Raw genomic sequence first — 18,129 nt, 5'->3', positions numbered from 1 at the left:
AGTAAAACTTTGTCTGAACTTACTTTCGAAGTTCAGCATTCTGTTTTTCCAGGCTCATTTTCATTTCCATGAGATGATTGTTCTCTTGCTTTAACTGTTTTTCTGACATTTTTAGTGTGTTAACTTGCTGTGTTTGCATCTTCAGGTCATTTTGGGTAAGGCAGCGCTTCTGAGTTTCTTGCTCTATTTTTAATGTCAAGTTTCTAACCTAAAAAAATAAATTGAGTACTTAGTATATATATAAATTAATTTGATTTTCTTATCAATGAAACTGGCAACAAATATGATCATATAAAACAGACTTTTGACTTCAGGTAGCTAATTCATTTCACAATAAAGTATTTTTGTGGTTTTGATAATATCTTTAAAATAAAATATATTTTAAAGTAAAAATAAATTAAAAAATTTTTTAATTATCATTCATTTAGTCCATCATCCAAATTCAGTAAAATTAAATGTCTGAACATTATTTTACAAGAAAAAATTTTTAATTCTGAAAACATAATTGAACCTTTACAAATAAACATTTACTATTAATTAAAGTTTATCATTATTTATTAGTAAACTTCATGCTTACATCTTCATTTAGCACATCCTTCTGCTTCAGGAGTTCATTTATTTTCTGCTGGGACTGTTTGAGATCACAATCAAATATAGAGCATCTTTTTTCAGCTTCCAGCAACAGGTTTTCCACTTTCTGTTTTAAAGTCCTTTCCTCCAACAGCTTTTTCTCCATTTCTATTGCCACAAAAATAGACAATCATGAATTTACAAACAAAAGAATTACATCAAATACATGAGAGTACTAATAAAAATTACAGTAAATAATGCTACCTTAAAAATAGTTTTTTAATTCCCAGTATTTTTACCACTTCTCAATGTATTTGAAATACCAACCATTTTGAGATTAAAAATTAGGTTTTTCATGCGCAAGGTACAAAAATCTACTATGCCCTGCAGTATTATATCTATTCTAATGGAAGTAAAATAATTCTGCATTTACTTACAGTTCTAGCATACATCTTTTAAATAAAGACTTCACCTTTTAAATAATGATTTCTTTTAACTACCTGCTACTCTGTGCCTCCCAGTGTTATTATTCTTACCTTAAAACATTCCAGGAAGATTCTATGACTTTTATAGCTCCTTCCATATTAGCATATTACTATGCAGAGGATGAAAATTATGTGTTAAGGAGATGGTAAAGGGCATGACTCTGGAATCAAACTTCCTCAGTTTAAACTCTGGCTCTGACACTTTCTGATTATTTGAATGGACAAGGTAGTTAACCTCTCTGAAGTCCAGTTTCCTTCTCTAGAATGGTGATAATAGCACTTACTCTATTAATGATGTTATTAAGGCTTTGAGTCAATGTATATGTAGCACTTAAATGCAGCCTGACATATGGCAAGCACTTGATAATTGCTCACTATTTAAAGAGAATTCTTAATAACCTAAGAAAATGTTCACAACAGTCTTTAACAGAAAGAAAGCAAAATAGTACAGACAACTGAAGAAGTATATAAAAGACCATGCTGATTTAGGAGTCCGGGCAATTTTTATTTACTTCTTTATATTTTCCTGTATTTTTTAAATGATTTGAAAATTTTTAATTTGGTTTATTAAGAAAAGCAGGCACGTAATATCTAATAAAAACTAAATGTAGAGAAGGAGTCAAGATGGCAGCATGAGTAGAGCAGCGGAAATCTCCTCCCAAAACCGTATATATTTTTTTGAAAATACAACGAATACAACTATCCCTAAAAGAGAGACCAGAAGATACAGGACAACAGCCAGGCTACATCTACACCTGTGAGAACCCAGCACCTCACGAAGGGGGTAAGATACAAGCCGTGGCCCGGCAGGACCCGAGCACCCCTTGCCCCAGCTTCCGGTGGGAGGAGAGGAGTCAGAGTGGGGAGGGAGAGGGAGCCCAGGACTGCTAAATACCCAGCCCTAGCCATCCGCACCAGAGTGCAGACACACAGTGCGTGGTGTGCTGGATACTACGGAAACAGGACAGTAAGACCTGTGAGCGGGTCCCTGCAGCTGGTGCCCCTGGGACAAAAGAAAAGCAAGTGCATTTTGAAGGTCTTAAAGGGACAGGGGCCTCACAGCTGGACAGAAGCATCCCGGAGCACTGAGCCCAGCAGCTGGGAATCCCAGGGAACTCTGGGCGCCCTAACCCCCTGGACGACAGCACAGCTTGGAGGCCCCTCATGGAGATAAACAGCCTCCTGCCCATTCCCCCTCCAGCGTGGCCCTGCCATAGTGGAGCAGCAGCCTGAGGCCAGCCACACCCACAGCAGCCGTGCAGAGCTCAACAGCAGCCCAGGCCAGAATCAGAGACCCCGTCTGCACACAGCTGCCCAGCACAAGCCACTAGGGGTCGCTGTTCTCACAGGAGAGGAGGGCCACAAACTAGCAAGGGACATTCTCTCAGATGACACACGTGCCAACTCCCCACAACTACCTCTATCACCATGAAAAGGCAGAATTTGATCCAGACCAGACTAACAGAGACAACCCCTGAGAAGGAGCTTGGGGAGACAGACCTAACCAATCTTCCTGAAAAAGAATTCAAAATAATGGTCATAAGCATGTTGATGAAGATGCAGAGAAAAATGCAAGAGTTAACGGACAAAGTAGGGAGGGTCACTATAGAAATAAAATAATCTCTGGAAGGACTTAAAAGCAGAATGGACGAGATCCAAGAGGCCGTTAATGGAATAGAAACCAGAGAACAGGAACGCAGAGAAGCTGATGCAGAGAGAGATAAGAGAATCTCCAGAAATGAAACAATATTAAGAGAACTGTGTAACCAATCCAAAAGGAACAATATCTGCATTATAGGGGTACCAGAAGAAGAGAGAGAAAAAGGGATAGAAAGTGTATTTGAAGAAATAATTGCTGAAACTTCCCCAAACTGGGGGAGGAAATAGTCATTCAGACCAAGGAAGCAAACAGAACTCCCAACAGAATGGACCCAAGAAGGACAACACCAAGACACATAATAATTAAAATGGCAAAGATCAAGGACAAGGACAGTTTTAAAGGCAGCTAGACAGAGGAAAAGGGTCACCTACAAAGGAAAACCCATCAGGCTCTCATCAGACTTCACAACAGAAACCTTACAGGCCAGAAGAGAATGGCATGATATATTTAATGCAATGAAACAGAAGGGCCTAGTACCAAGGGTACTGTATCCAGCACGATTATCATTTAAATATGAAGGAGGGATTAAACAATTCCAAAACAAGCAAAAGTTGAGGGAATTTGCTCCCACAAAACACCACTACAGGGTATTTTAGAGGGACTGCTCTAGATGGAAGCACTCCTAAGGCTAACTAGATGTCACCAGAGAAAATAAAATCACAGCAAAGAAAGCAGACCAACCAAATACTAACTAAAGGTAAAAAATAAAATCAACTACCCACAAAAGCAGGCAAAGGAAACATATAAGAGCACAGAATAAAACACCCAACATATAAAGAATGGAGGAGGAGGAATAAGGAGGGAGAGAAATAAAGAATCATCAGACAGTGTTTATAATAGCCCAATAAGTGAGTTAAGTTAGACAGTAAGGTAGTAAAGAAGCTAACCTTGAACCTTTGGTAACCACAAATCTAAACCCTGCAATGGCAATAAGTACATATCTTTTAATAATCACCCTAAATGTAAATGGACTGAATGCACCAATCAAAAGACACAGAGTAATAGAACGGATAAAAAAGCAAGACCCATCTATATGCTGCTTACAAGAAACTCACCTTAAACCCAAAGACAAGCATAAACTAAAAGCCAAGGGATGGAAAAAGATATTTCATGCAAACAACAGGAAGAAAAAAGCAGGTGTTACAGTACTAGTATCAGACAAAATAGATTTCAAAACAAAGACAGTCACAAGAGATAAAGAAGGCCATTATATAATGATAAAGGGGCCAATCCAACAAGAGGATATAACCATTATAAATATATATGCACCCAATACAGGAGCACCGACATATGTGAAACAAATACTAACAGAATTAAAGGAGGAAATAGAATGCTATACATTCATTTTAGGAGACTTCAACACACCACTCACTCCAAAGGACAGATCCACCAGACAGAAAATAAGTAAGGACACAGAGGCACTGAACAACACACTAGAACAGATGGACCTAATAGACATCTATAGAAATCTACATCCAAAAGCAACAGGATACACATTCTTCTCAAGTGCACATGGAACATTCTCCAGAATAGACCACATACTAGGCCACAAAAAGAGCCTCAGTAAATTCAAAAAGACTGAAATTCTACCAACCAACTTTTCAGACCACAAAGGCATAAAACTAGAAATCAATTGTACAAAGGAAGCAAAAAGACTCACAAACACATGGAGGCTTAACAACATGCTCCCAAATAATCAATGGATCAACGACCAAATCAAAATAGCAATCAAGCAATATATGGAAACAAATGACAACACAAAGCCCCAACTTATGTGGGACGCAGCATAAGCAGTCTTAAGAGGAAGGTATATAGCAATACAGGCATATTTAAAGAAGGAGGAACAATCCCAAATGAATAGTCTAAAGTCACAATTATCAAAATTGTAAAAAGAAGAACAAATGAGGCCTAAAGTCAGCAGAAGGAGGGACATAATAAAGATCAGAGAAGAAATAAATAAAATTGAGAAGAATAAAACAATAGAAAAAAACCAATGAAACCAAGAGCTGGTTCTTTGAGAAAATAAACAAAATAGATAAGCCTCTAGCCAGACTTATTAAAAGAAAATCAATACACATCAACAGAATCAGAAACGAGAAAGAAAAAATCACGACGGACCCCACAGAAATACAAAGAATTATTAGAGACTACTATGAAAACCTATATGCTAACAAGCTAGAAAACCTAGAAGAAATGGACAATTTCCTAGGAAAACTCAACATTCCAAGACCAACCAAGGAAAAAACAGAAAATCTAAACAGACCAATTACCAGCAATGATATTGAAGCAGTAATCAAAAAACTACCCAAGAACAAAACCCCCGGGCCAGATGGATTTACCTCGCAATTTTATCAGACATACAGAGAAGACATAATACCCATTCTCCTTAAAGTTTTCCAAAAAAATAGAAGAGGAGGGAATACTCCCAAACTCAATCTATAAAGCCAACATCACCCTAACACCAAAACTAGGCAAAGACCCCACCAAAAAAGAAAATTACAGACCAATATCCCTGATGAACGTAGATGCAAAATTAGCAAACCGAATTCAAAAATACATCAAAAGGATCATACACCATAACCAAGTGGGATTCATCCCAGGGATGCAAGGATGGTACAACACTGGAAAATCCATCAACATCATCCACCACATCAACAAAAAGGACAAAAACCACATGATCATCTCCATAGACGCTGAAAAAGCATTCGACAAAATTCAACATCCATTCATGATAAAAACTCTCAACAAAATGAGTATAGAGGGCAAGTACCTCAACATAACAAAGGCCATATATGATAAGCCCACAGCCTACATCATACTGAACAGTGAGAAGCTGAAAGCTTTTCCTCTGAGATCGGGAACAAGACAGGGATGCCCGCTCTCCCACTGTTATTCAACATAGTACTGGAGGTCCTAGCCACGGCAATCAGACAAAACAAAGAAATACAAGGAATCCAGATTGGTAAAGAAGTCAAACTGTCACTATTTGCAGATGACATGATACTATATATAAAAAACCCTAAAGACTCCACTCCAAAACTACTAGAACTAATATCTGAATTCAGCAAAGTTGCAGGATACAAAAATAATACACAGAAATCTGTGGCTTTCCTGTACACTAACAATGAACTAATAGAAAGAGAAATCAGGAAAACAATTCCATTCACAATTGCATCAAAAGGAATAAAATACCGAGGAATAAACCTAACCAAGGAAGTGAAAGACCTATACCCTGAAAACTACAAGACACTCTTAAAAATTAAAAAGGACACTAACAAATGGAAACTCATCCCATGTTCTTAGCTAGGAAGAATTAATATCATCAAAATGGCCATCCTGCCCAAAGCAATATACAGATTCGATGCAATCCCTATCAGATTACCAACAGCATTCTTCAATGAACTGGAACAAATAGTTCAAAAATTCACATGGAAACATAAAAGATCCCGAATAGCCAAAGCAACCCTGAGAAGGAAGAATAAAGTAGGGGGGGGGGATCTCGCTCCCCAACTTCAAGCTCTACTTCAAAGCCACAGTAATCAAGACAATTTGGTACTGCACAAAAACAGACCCACAGACCAGTGGAACAGAATAGAGACTCCAGACATTAACCCAAACATATATGGTCAATTAATATATGATAAAGGAGCCATGCACATACATTGGGAAATGACTGTCTCTTCAACAGTTGGTGCTGGCAAAACTGGACAGCTACATGTAAGAGAATGAAACTGGATCACTGTCTAACCCAATACACAAAAGGAAATTCAAAATGGATCAAAGACCTGAATGTACGTCATGAAACCATAAAACTCTTAGAAAAAAACATAGGCAAAAATCTCTTAGACATAAACACTAGCAACTTCTTCATGAACATATCTCCCCAGGCAAGGGAAACAAAAGCAAAAATGAACAAGTGGGACTATATCATGCTAAAAAGCTTCTGTACAGCAAAGGACACCATCAATAGAACAAAAAGGTACCCTACAGTATGGGAGAATGCATTCATAAATGAAACATCCGATAAAGGGTTGACATCCAAAATATATAAAGAGCTCACGCACCTCAACAAACATAAAGTAAATGATCCAATAAAAAAATGGGCAAAGGAACTGAACAGTTCTCCAAAGAAGAAATTCAGATGGCCAACAGACACATGAAAAGATGCTCCACATCGCTAGTCATCAGAGAAATGCAAATTAAAACCACAATGAGATATCACCTCACACCAGTAAGGATTGCCACCATCCAAAAGACAAACAATGTTATGTTGGTGAGGTTGTGGAGAAAGGGGAACCCTCCTACACTGCTGGTGGGAATGTAAATTAGTTCAACCATTGTGGAAAGCAATATGGAGGTTCCTCAAAGAGCTCAAAATAGAAATACCATTTGACCTAGGAATTCCACTTCTAGGAATTTACCCTGAGAATGCAGTAGCCCAGTTTGAAAAAGACAGATGCACCCCTATGTTTCTTGCAGCACTATTTACAATAGCCAAGAAATGGAAGAAACCTAAGTGTCCATCAGTAGATGAATGGATAAAGAAGATGTGGTACATATACACAATGGAATATTATTCAGCCATAAGAAGAAAACAAATCCTACCATTTGCAACAACATGGATGGAGCTAGATGGTATTATGCTCAGTGAAATAAGCCAGGCGGAGAAAGACAAGTACCAAATGATTTCACTCATATGTGGAGTATAAGAACAAAGGAAAACTGAAGGAACAAAACAGCAGCAGACTCACAGAACCCAAGAATAGACTAACAGTTATCAAAGGGAAAGGGACTGGGGAGGATGGGTGGGAAGGGAGGGACAAGGGTGGGGAAAAAGAAAGGGGGCCTTACAATTAGTATGAATAATGGGGGAGGGGGATACGGGGAGAGCTGTGCAACACAGAGAAGACAAGTAGTGATTCTACAGCATCTTACTATGCTGATGGACAGTAACTGTAATGGGGTTTGTTAGGAGGACTTGGTGAAGGGGGGAGCCTAGTAAACATAATGTTCTTCATGTAATTGTAGATTAATGATACCAAAATTAAAAATTAAGTGTAATTCAAACTTTAAAAAAAAAGCAGGCAAAATTTGTCTAATCAAATGATTTCAATTTATATTTTAAGTATTACAGTTAAAGAACTGTCTTTGATATACTGTTTAGAAATCTGTTCAAAACCAGTTAAGTTCCTCTGCTCTTTTAAACTTAATGCTCACCATCTAGTAACATTTATTATAAAGTTACATTAGGTAAGAGTTTTCAGATTTTAATGAATTGTCTTCAAAAGTTGAAAAATGGCACTATTTTTCAAACACTAGCTAATAATAAATAGCATTTCTAGGTACCTTTCATGTATCATTGAACATAGTTTTCACAAAAAACTAATACTGTAATTGTCCTTTTACAGGAAACAAGACACAGAAAGTTTAAGCCATGGTCACAGGAAATAAGGCATATAAACTTTCTGTTACTAGGTCATGTAACTAGTAATTCATTGGTAGGCCATACTGCATGGCTTTGATCAAATCTATCTAGTTTCTTCATCATGCCAGAGTACAAAATATTCACTGAACTTATATTCCAGTTATGTCAGCTATTATTTTTAAATCATAGTATCTTGCATAACTGGTATGAATTTTATAAAACAAGCTGGTGAAATGTCAAACTTAATACTGCAGAAAGAGCACATCCCTCAAATCTGAGATCTATCTAGAAATTCACACTGTATATCTGTTACTGTTGATAAAACTGAAATATTAATTTCTCTGAAAAATTTGGTTGAACAATTTTGTGTTTGGGTCTAACTATCTTAGAAATGATTCTTGCCATAAAAGGGAAAAAAATATACACACACACATACACACACACGTAAAGTTTCCCTGATGGTCTTTCTCTTTTAGTTTCCAACATGTGGCAATAAAACACAAGTCTTTTTCAAAATCAGAGTTGAATACAGACTCAATTCTTAGTAAAATGCTGCTGGAAAACCCTCTTACAAAAATGTCTACCTTTCATGGCTTCTGATTTAGCTTCTTCAATGGATTCATAAATCTTATTTTTATCTGCCAGCCGTGCTTTTGTAGCCTTGTGTTCAGCTTCTTCTTGTTCCAAGCTCTGCTGCATAACTTTTAGTTGGTATGTCATATCTATTTCCATGTTGTTTTTTTCCTATTAAAGATTTAAAATGGCAGCTATCAACAAAAAAGACTGGCTCGTAATCTCAAAAACTTAGTTGTTTTTTATAGACTAAGAATGTTTAATATTTTCCTTCCCTTCTTCATTCAAACTTCTTATCACAGTAATCTACGTATCTACCTGCCCATTTCCCACTGTACACACACACCTCTCACACCTCAACCGTTTTGAGACCTGGACATCATTTGATCTCAATCAAAAGACCAACGGCATCTCAAACTAAACAGACACTTTTCAGTCTTCTTCTCATTTGAACTGTTTCCTTGAAACTACTTCTTTGACATACCTGACACGAAACGCATCTGGCATTCCCCATCCTGCTTCTCATCTTTTCTGTCAGCTGCCCCTTCAAAGCTGGTGTTCTCTGGGGGTAGCATTCTTTAGCCACCATGCTTCTCTTTCTATCATTATTTCTCAAACTTTCAAAATATACCTAACATTTTTGGCTGCTGTTCATCTAAAAAAACACATCTCAGTATCCTCTACCATTCACTCTATTTTCCACATAGACTTGTTTTAAATTGAGAATTGTTAACAATCATAAATAATAGTCAACCTATTTTCTGTATATCCTCTATTTTCTAAGTCCTTGTTTTCCACAGCTTGTATCATATATAAATATTTCTTTTGTTTTTCAAATAATATCTTTAATACCAAAAACAATCTTTTCAAGTGATATAATCCCCTAAAAGAATAATCTACTCAGCCCTGAAATACCACTTCTCTAAACAATTTCTTCCCTGAATGGGCCCTTCCATCCAGATAGTTTTAGCTACCTGCATGCTGATCACTCTCAAGTATTTCTAGTTTTCACTTCCATAGCTTATTGCTTATGTCTTGTAGACATCCTGATTCAGCTGATTCACAGACATCTTAAATTTAGGATTAAGATGGATTTATCACTGCTTCCTCTAAAAGAGCTATTTTTCCTTTATTCTTTATTAATTAATAACACCACTATATATCTTCTCATGAATTAGGAACGTGGGACTCATCTTTGAGTACTACTCACATGCCACATCCAATTAATCACTAAGTGCTGCCAAATATTTCTCAGATTCATCCCTATTTTCTATCCTTTCAGTCCCTGTAGCACTATCTGAATTGTCTCCATTATTTGAATTACTGAAAAAGACTGACAAATCTCCCTACCTCTTGTCTTTCCTCCTCAAATCTATTCTCCACATGGTACACAGTTGATCTTAAATGTACCTCTAATAAGATCATTCAATTTAAAGCCCTTTAGTGGCTAATTCATTACTTAGAGAAACTAAGTTTCTTAACAGAGTATTCAGAGTCTTAGATGACCTAGCTGATGCTTAGCCTGTAGCCTCACTCTGTCCACTGAATTCCTTATACTCTCATGTGAGGACCATATTCCAGATTGCAGGCCAGTTTTGGCCTGATGCCTATTTTGGTAAAATTTCACTGGACCACTGCCATTTCCATTTTTTACATACTGTAGCAGAGCTGCATAGTTGCAAAAGAGATCACATGGCTTGCAAAGCCTGAAATATTTACTGTCTTTCCCTTAGACAATTAAAATCTGTTGATCCCTACTTTATACTCTAGAAATACTGAACGGTTTCTACTTAAATAAACAAACATGCCTTTTTTATTTTCCATCCTCTGTGCTTTTGCTTATGCCATCATCCCCAATTCCAAATGTACCTTTATGCTATCATCCGACTCTGCACTGCCAAGTAAGGGTTCATCCTGTGCACCCCACATACCTTGTCTATACCTCTACCATTCTATGTACCACTCTGCAAAGAATTATCTGTGTGCTTTATATTACTTCAGGAATTACCCATTAGACTATGAGACTGTTAAAAACAAGGACTGCATCCTGATATTTCTACAACAGATGACACACTAAATATTAAAATGAATAAACAGTGAATGAAAATAACATACTAACTGCACAGAACCTAGAAATTATCCCTGGCTTACAGTATTTTTTTCAAGAAAACCTTCTAAATAAGTCATGACAATTTTATCATTTTTAAAACTTAAGTCTAAATTAAGAGTTTTCCTTGGATCCCTAGGGAGGGATCCTTATTGTGCACACTTCAGGAGAGTCTCTCCCTTCATAAGCGTCTAACATACTAAGGGCTGCTTGTGCCATAGTAAGCTTTAAAATATATCTATCCCTAATCTATACAATCAAGTCTAAATATAAGACTCTAAGCATGTGGAAATATTTCAGTTACTGATTTCTCTTTAGAGTAAGCTTTCTAATCTGAAACTCTACAGTCATTTTCTCAGACAAATGTAAAGCTTAACATGTTTTACCTTTTCCAAATCAGTAAATCTCTCCTGTAGCTGTCTCTTCTCCATCTCTACTTTTGCTAGTAAGATTTTGCCATTCTTTAAATCTTCTTCTAGGCCAGATACTCTACCTAGAATTACAACATTTTTAAAAACAGTAAATCTACTAAGCATGTATATTAAGAGTAAAAAACTTGAAAGTCACCTCATTGGGAGGTATTATTTATGAGCAGAAGTTTTATAATTGTTCGTACAGTGCTTTACAGTTAATTCAACTGGAACCCAATCTATCACCTTTCAGAGTTGGTTCAATACTTAAAACACTTCATACTAGCTTGTAAGTTGTTGATTCATAAAATTTTGTATCTATGTATTTCTAATACCCTGATTTACATAACAGAGCAATATATTCAGAAATAGACCACTCCATCATATTATCCATCACCTAATGTTATTTCCAAAATATGAAATCAAGATGAATTGAAGTGCAGTCTACAATACCTTGTAAATCATTAATTATCTCTGATCCATGGGTTCGGTCCCTTCTTTCAGATTCTAGAATGGACTGAAGATTGATAAATTCCTTTTCAAGTTTTAACTTGGCAGTCTCCAGCAGGCAATTTTTATCTTGCAGATCTCTGTTGTTTGATTCCAGCTGCTGAATCTGTTTTGAACTTTCTGCCTGGGTTTTTCTTAACCGGGCTGCAGTATCAGATTCTGTTCGCAGCAGAGCATTGGTTTCATCCAGCTGTTATTCAATTCATAAGTAAACAGTAACATACACACACAGATATACATATACAATGAAAATACTTCAATTTGTTACCCCATTATAAATCAAACAAAAAAGAAGCATTATCCTAATGATTTCCCTTTAAAATTAGAGGCAAAGGCCTTTTGTAACATTCTCAATTAAAACTAATGTTAATAGGTAGTCATAAATAAAATGTAATACCCTTATTACAAATTGGGATCTACCTACTTGTCTCTGGAGTTGATTCACTTTCTCAGTGGATATTTGAGAGTTCTGGTTTCTTTTTTTCAAATCTTCAAGTTGATCTTTCAAACTGTTAACTATGATAAAAAGCATTTCAGTGGCAAGATTCAACACAACACACAGACGCATACATACACACGCATTATTTCGTATATTACTACTTGGTAGAATTTTTTTCTCAGTAAGTTTTTAATATTCTACACCACAAACCATCATTTTCCAAATTCCGTTTCTTGTCTGCTTCATGATCAGCTTTCCGCTGGTATTCTGCATTTTTGTGCTGAAGAAGTGCCTTTTCTCTTTCTAATTGTCTTAATGCTGATTCCACATTTTTCCTTAAGGTAATCTGAAATAATGCTTGAAGTTATTATCAAAGTAAAGTATGTACAAAAACCAAATGAAACCATTTGTTATTTCAAGCAGATAAAAAAAGACCTTAAAACAAAACAAAAAAAGGCTCTGCTGTTTTGTTAAAGCTACATTTGCAATATTTTTAAAACAGCATTCTACTCAAATAATTAGAACCTATGTGCTTTGTTTACTAAAACAAAGTCCACTGATGCTGTAAGATTTTACAATATATCAAGATATGCATTAATATGTATTAATACATTAAGGGACTCTGTAGGTAAGTCAGGCATCAAAATTTTTTATGAACAAAAATGTCAGTGAAAGTGTAGATAACTTTACCTCTTCTTCTAGTTCCTTTGCTATTTTCTCTAGGCGAGTATTAACAGATCTAAAGAATTTCAAAAGGAACAGTAAATTCACAATAAAAAACATTTACCATAAATGTTCAAATAATCAGATAATTACTTTGTAGACTTTTTTTAGTGAAATGTTTAAACTTAAACTTTAAAATATTTAATTATCCATAAACATACCTGCACTTTTGCTCTAGTTCCTCCTTGGCTTGTATCTCAGTGCTGAGGTGTTCTTCTAATGTGTATAGTTTTTTCTGAATCTGTCAGAAAATAAGAAACTATAATTATTAAGTTTGGTTACATTTAAAAGATGAGAGGCTTAAAGAAAACTGATAAAACTTCTCTTTTCTTTCAACTTAATGTAATCTCGTCTATAATGGTACATACAATATTTGTACCTTCTTACTGTGACTTTTATTGACAGGAAAAACATCCTCCATTTCTTACTTTCTGTCAGAGTGCACATGTATATATGAACATACTATATAAACATATGAATGACAAGGTCTAATCTTGGTAGAATTCTCCTGTAACACAGTTTCTCATTCTTTATGAATACAGGATATCCTCTGATTATCCTCTACCATTCTTCTGCAGATTATTTGAAAATATTGTCACTACTTATGTTTATAAAATAAACACAAAAGGTCTATATCTGAAACACGTATTTGGAATATCTGACTCAACACTCCCAAAATATACTACTGTTCTTAAAAAGAAGAATATAAGCACATCTTAATATCTTTATACACAGTGCTGGGCATACTAGTACAGTGAAGAATTGTGATCAATAACTCTTTTGGATAAATGATAGCTAATTAATTACAAGTCATCTCCTTGCCATTCTTTCAATCTTCTTGTAGCCAGATATGTTGGTATTTAAACCAACTAAAATTATAGAAAGTATTAAATAATCCATCTTGGGAATGTTATTACCTTTATAAAAGATTTCCTTTAAGTTTTTTACTTTCTTTTGTGCCTTAGGTACAGGGGCAGGCTCTTTACAAGTGATGTCTCATAAATCCTAACAAAAACCCTAAGAAGATAGTAGTGTTCTATCTACTCAATAAAGAAACAGAAATCCAAAAAAGTAAAGAAATGGGCCAAGATAACATAGCTAATAAGTGGCAATGCCAAAAATCAAGCCAAGTCTATTAGATCCTAAGGCCAAGGTTCTTTCCTCGATTCTTTCTACTGGTTAGGTTCCCATGGTTTCTTAAGTATTTCATATATCTTAAGTAAAATTATAGTTTTCCCTAACAAAAATATAAAGGCCAATGAACTAGTTAAATTCAACTGCTTTTTGGCTGCTATTCGTTAGTATAATTTGATCACACTAGTTACCACATGCTAATCAGAAGTTCTTACTGCCAGTTATATATCCTTGATAAATAAAAATACAATTATATAATATATATTTTAAACAACAGATCCATAGGAGCCATAATAAAAGGGATACTTGGTAGAAAAAAGGTTGGGAACTTCTCTCTTGGGTAGATGTAGTACTCCAAACGCTAGGTGGAACATGGCTATATCACAACATTGCTACAGGGATGAGTTTTTCTCAAGTTTGCTGTGTTCAACATACCTCTTGACTTTCCTATTTAAAACAAAACACAGAACATTAATGTGCTTGTTAACGCTTTGCAAAATTCCTAAAACATAAATCAAACCAAGTTTATCCAACCCAACCTTTTTAGTTTTTGTTTAGAGAAAAAATGTTTAGCATCTTCACTTATGTTCATGTGTATATGTGTATGATTCAGCTTTGTATGCAGTTACAAATCGTTACAAAACACTATAACAGTTTGATAAAATTATCATTTATATGAATTCATCCCTAAATACTCAAATTTTGAATTCCTCCACTATTTCTATAACTTTATGTCTTATTATCTGTACTTTTTTATAGTACTAAGATAATAAAAGTTTCTAACTAGTATACTAGTTGTTTATAAACCTGTTCTATCACTTTTGCTACTAAAACTAAGCCGAGATCCATGTATAATTCATCTTTTTACTAGCTATTGTATCTTGCACAGTGATACTTGTCAAACAAATCAATCACTTAATGTTATGCTGAACTTTACTGCAACAAGGAATATGTCCAATGATTTAAAAAGTAGCATCAAATGAATTTTTAAGACACATGGATATTACTAAAATATTAGAACATGTGACTGGAATACAGTAGTAAAAATATATACATACTTCATTTTTCCTTGATTGCATTGAATCATTATCTCTACGAGATGGAGAGTCACCTAATAACCTAGAAGAAAAGACAGGAAATAAATTTTTTTTGTCCCTCTTCCCAGTCCCAGGAAATAAATTCTGTGTCAATTTATTCCATTTTTTAATACCAAGTTATTCTCAGAATTAAATTCCATCCACAAAGATTTCTCTTTTAATTTGCTTCAACATTTTAAACAAGGTAACATTTTCCCCTCTAGACATTATACCATTTTCAAGAATTTAAAATACCGAACTTTTCTTGTCTCTCTCTCTCTTATTAGATGCTCCGGCCTTTAAAAGACCAGTCTGGCCTTTGAGATTGGTCACTAAAAGGGACTACACTTTCCTTCTCTTCATCTCACTTTTGAGTTCCTAGACTATTTTATTCTTCTTTTCTAGAAACCTTCTAGGAGACATCTCCTTTTCAAAGATAATATCTCTTACCTCCAGGTGTTAATACATAAATCTTCACTTCTGTTTATCAATTATCTTTCTTAACTAGGTCCGTCCTTACTGTCTATAAACATGCTTCAATTTCTCCTGGCACTGACATCCTCATTTCAGCAAGCACTACAATGGTTTTTAGAACACCACTGTTAGTAGGGTGACCAGCTCATTCTGGTTTGTCTGGGATTTTCCTGGTTTTAGCATGAAAGGTCTAGGAAAACCACTAGTCCATGCAAACCATTATGACTGGTCACCCTGACCATTACATACATGGCAGTACCAAGTTTCTCAAATTTTAGAGATGTCTTTAATGCTTCACTCAACTATTTGACAGTTTCAGTGGCTCTTCACTGCTTGTCAAAGTCAGAAGTCCTTTAGCACAGCACATAACAATCACCTTCTGCATTATTCTTCTAAATTCCAACTCATTCTATTTCCTAATCATATGCCCAATACTCACTTCAGTCAACCAGGATTTAATGACCTTGTGCCAGGCCCTTTGCTACATGAAAGGATTACAGACAAAATCCCAGTCTCATCAAGTTCTCCAAGTGGTCCTAGTAGAGTAATCCATACCTATGTTTGAGCCTTACTGGACTCTATTAATCTGCTCCCAATGTATGCTTACATTCCAAACTTTTGCTTCCACTATTCATCTCCCCACAACTTTCACCTAACCTCCCCACATTTTCAGCCACTCAAAACTTGTAAGAAAGGTACTTTCTTATCTTTAGACTAGCTAAAATGTTACCTCTTCTCTGATTTCTCCCTAATTCACCCCAAAGAGATGTGACTTTTATTTTTCTTCCAAACTATTTCAGATTTTTTGGGTACCTTACTTAAAGGCAAGTATCACATTCTACCCTTTATTACGACTATATAATTTTCTTTTATCTCAGTTGACAAGGTCCTTCAAAAGCAGGTATTTGGTCTTACTCTATATCCTCATAAAAATATAGAACACGGCCTTACATTCACTCGTAAGTATCATATAACATTCAGAAATAATGAAATTAAATGGAAAATAATTGTCTTTTTGAAAAAACTCAAATTTAAAACAAACTAACACTTTATCTTCTATAATCCAGAAACTCAAAGACAACTCTTTATAGCTAAATTCTAAAAACAGTAAAAATTTACAAATCACATACAAATTTTCTCTATAGTAGGTAAATCCTATAAAAGGCAGCTGGTTTCCCACAAAAGCTTTAGGAATTGGGAAGGTTTCTACATCTCCTTTATCATCTTCAATGTCATCAAAATTGCTGCTGTCTATGTCACTGCTGAGTTCAGGTACTACAGGAGCCGCGGCTATTGAAGGAAAAGAAATGAATTATTTCATTTATAATAAAAAAACATAGAGACCACCCCTATTTTATGTTAACTACATATTATTAATGTATTAATACTAACATATTACATATTAACCATATGTATTATTATGATTTACTATAGGTAATTTCAGTAACAATTTTCTACTTATCATTTCAAATAATTAAAATGTTTTAAGTATTTTATTACTACATTAGACCAATTTTAAATACAGATAAATCAATTAAACAAGGAAAACAATATTATTTTAGGTATTAAAATTACAAGCAGCAGTAACTTGCACATACACTCTTTTGTCTTCAGTTTTACATTCTTGAAGTAGACATATTTCTACTCTTAAAATGAATTAATGTCAAGTATACATAAACTTAGAATGAATTACCATGCTTACCCTACTTTTCATCACAGTATTGTCTCCATAAGTAATTATGGCTTTATTAATTCAAAAACATTCAAATTAAAGGATTATATTTCCCCCATTCTGAAAATTACTGAGTTCCATAAAACTTGACAAGGTAAGAAATCTGTAACATTTATTATAAAAGTATTGGGAAATAGGCTGAGATATTGAAATAATATTAATTTAGTTATAAATACTGCCACAGAACAAATTTGAAATGAAACCTCTCAATTTAAAAATTAGTTAGCATTAAGGGTATCAAACATGCTCATTGATTCAAAAGAGGGATCAATTTATGAGATTTAAAATGCGACAAAATGGAAATATTTAAATTTATTGACTTACTCTCTCTTATGTTACCCCAATTCCACTGGTCATTCTTAAAGAAAGGATGTTGTTTGATTTCTTCTACCCCATTTCTCCCAAGTCGTACCTCCCTAAACAATGCAGAGATTTTATTATAAAAAGATCATGAAAAACAAAAATATTAACTCTTATCTCAACAAGGATCACAGATCGGCTTGAGGTATTTTTATTAAAAGTTTCAGCTTAAATTTTTCTCAAAAATAAGCAAACTCAATTGTATAGCATATGATCTCTCTAGAAAAACTGAGAAGACTGTAATTTATAGTAAATACCATGGACAGTGAAGTATGTTTCCATCTGTAGTTTGTGTTGAATGAAAGTATACATGAAGCTTTCAAATAAAAAAATTCACCTGTGAGTGCTAAAACCACATGACCAAATGAGATGAAAGTTTAACTTTGGGTACATAAACGAGTTATTCAAAACCTCTCTAATAATTAAAGAATATATTTAAAAATCTCCCCCT

The 18,129-nt window shown here is 34.8% G+C and overlaps 1 protein-coding gene across 10 annotated transcripts in view; it reads right to left on the bottom strand.

Annotated features, from left to right (window-relative positions):
- ROCK2 (Rho associated coiled-coil containing protein kinase 2) overlaps positions 1 to 18,129 on the bottom strand; it is a 171,186-nt gene that overhangs the window by 27,550 nt on the left and 125,507 nt on the right. For all 10 annotated transcript variants that reach the window (XR_012122700.1, XR_012122701.1, XR_012122699.1 and 7 more), the window contains exons 8-20: positions 17,643 to 17,734; positions 16,717 to 16,876; positions 15,095 to 15,155; positions 14,472 to 14,483; positions 13,064 to 13,143; positions 12,870 to 12,918; positions 12,390 to 12,525; positions 12,165 to 12,256; positions 11,684 to 11,930; positions 11,207 to 11,313; positions 8,725 to 8,884; positions 578 to 738; positions 24 to 208 (exon numbers count right to left, since the gene is read on the bottom strand). Coding sequence is in view for 7 of the 10 variants with exons in the window: in XM_073216509.1 (XP_073072610.1) it covers positions 24 to 208; positions 578 to 738; positions 8,725 to 8,884; positions 11,207 to 11,313; positions 11,684 to 11,930; positions 12,165 to 12,256; positions 12,390 to 12,525; positions 12,870 to 12,918; positions 13,064 to 13,143; positions 14,472 to 14,483; positions 15,095 to 15,155; positions 16,717 to 16,876; positions 17,643 to 17,734 (1,542 nt within the window). In the remaining 3 variants the exon portion in view is untranslated. The remainder of the gene's footprint in view (positions 1 to 23; positions 209 to 577; positions 739 to 8,724; positions 8,885 to 11,206; positions 11,314 to 11,683; positions 11,931 to 12,164; positions 12,257 to 12,389; positions 12,526 to 12,869; positions 12,919 to 13,063; positions 13,144 to 14,471; positions 14,484 to 15,094; positions 15,156 to 16,716; positions 16,877 to 17,642; positions 17,735 to 18,129) is intronic.

This window comes from Manis javanica, chromosome 1, assembly GCF_040802235.1.
Source record: "Manis javanica isolate MJ-LG chromosome 1, MJ_LKY, whole genome shotgun sequence".
NCBI classification, from domain to species: domain Eukaryota; kingdom Metazoa; phylum Chordata; class Mammalia; order Pholidota; family Manidae; genus Manis; species Manis javanica.
Note: the sequence above shows the minus strand (reverse complement) of the source record. Positions and strands in the feature narration are given on the sequence as shown.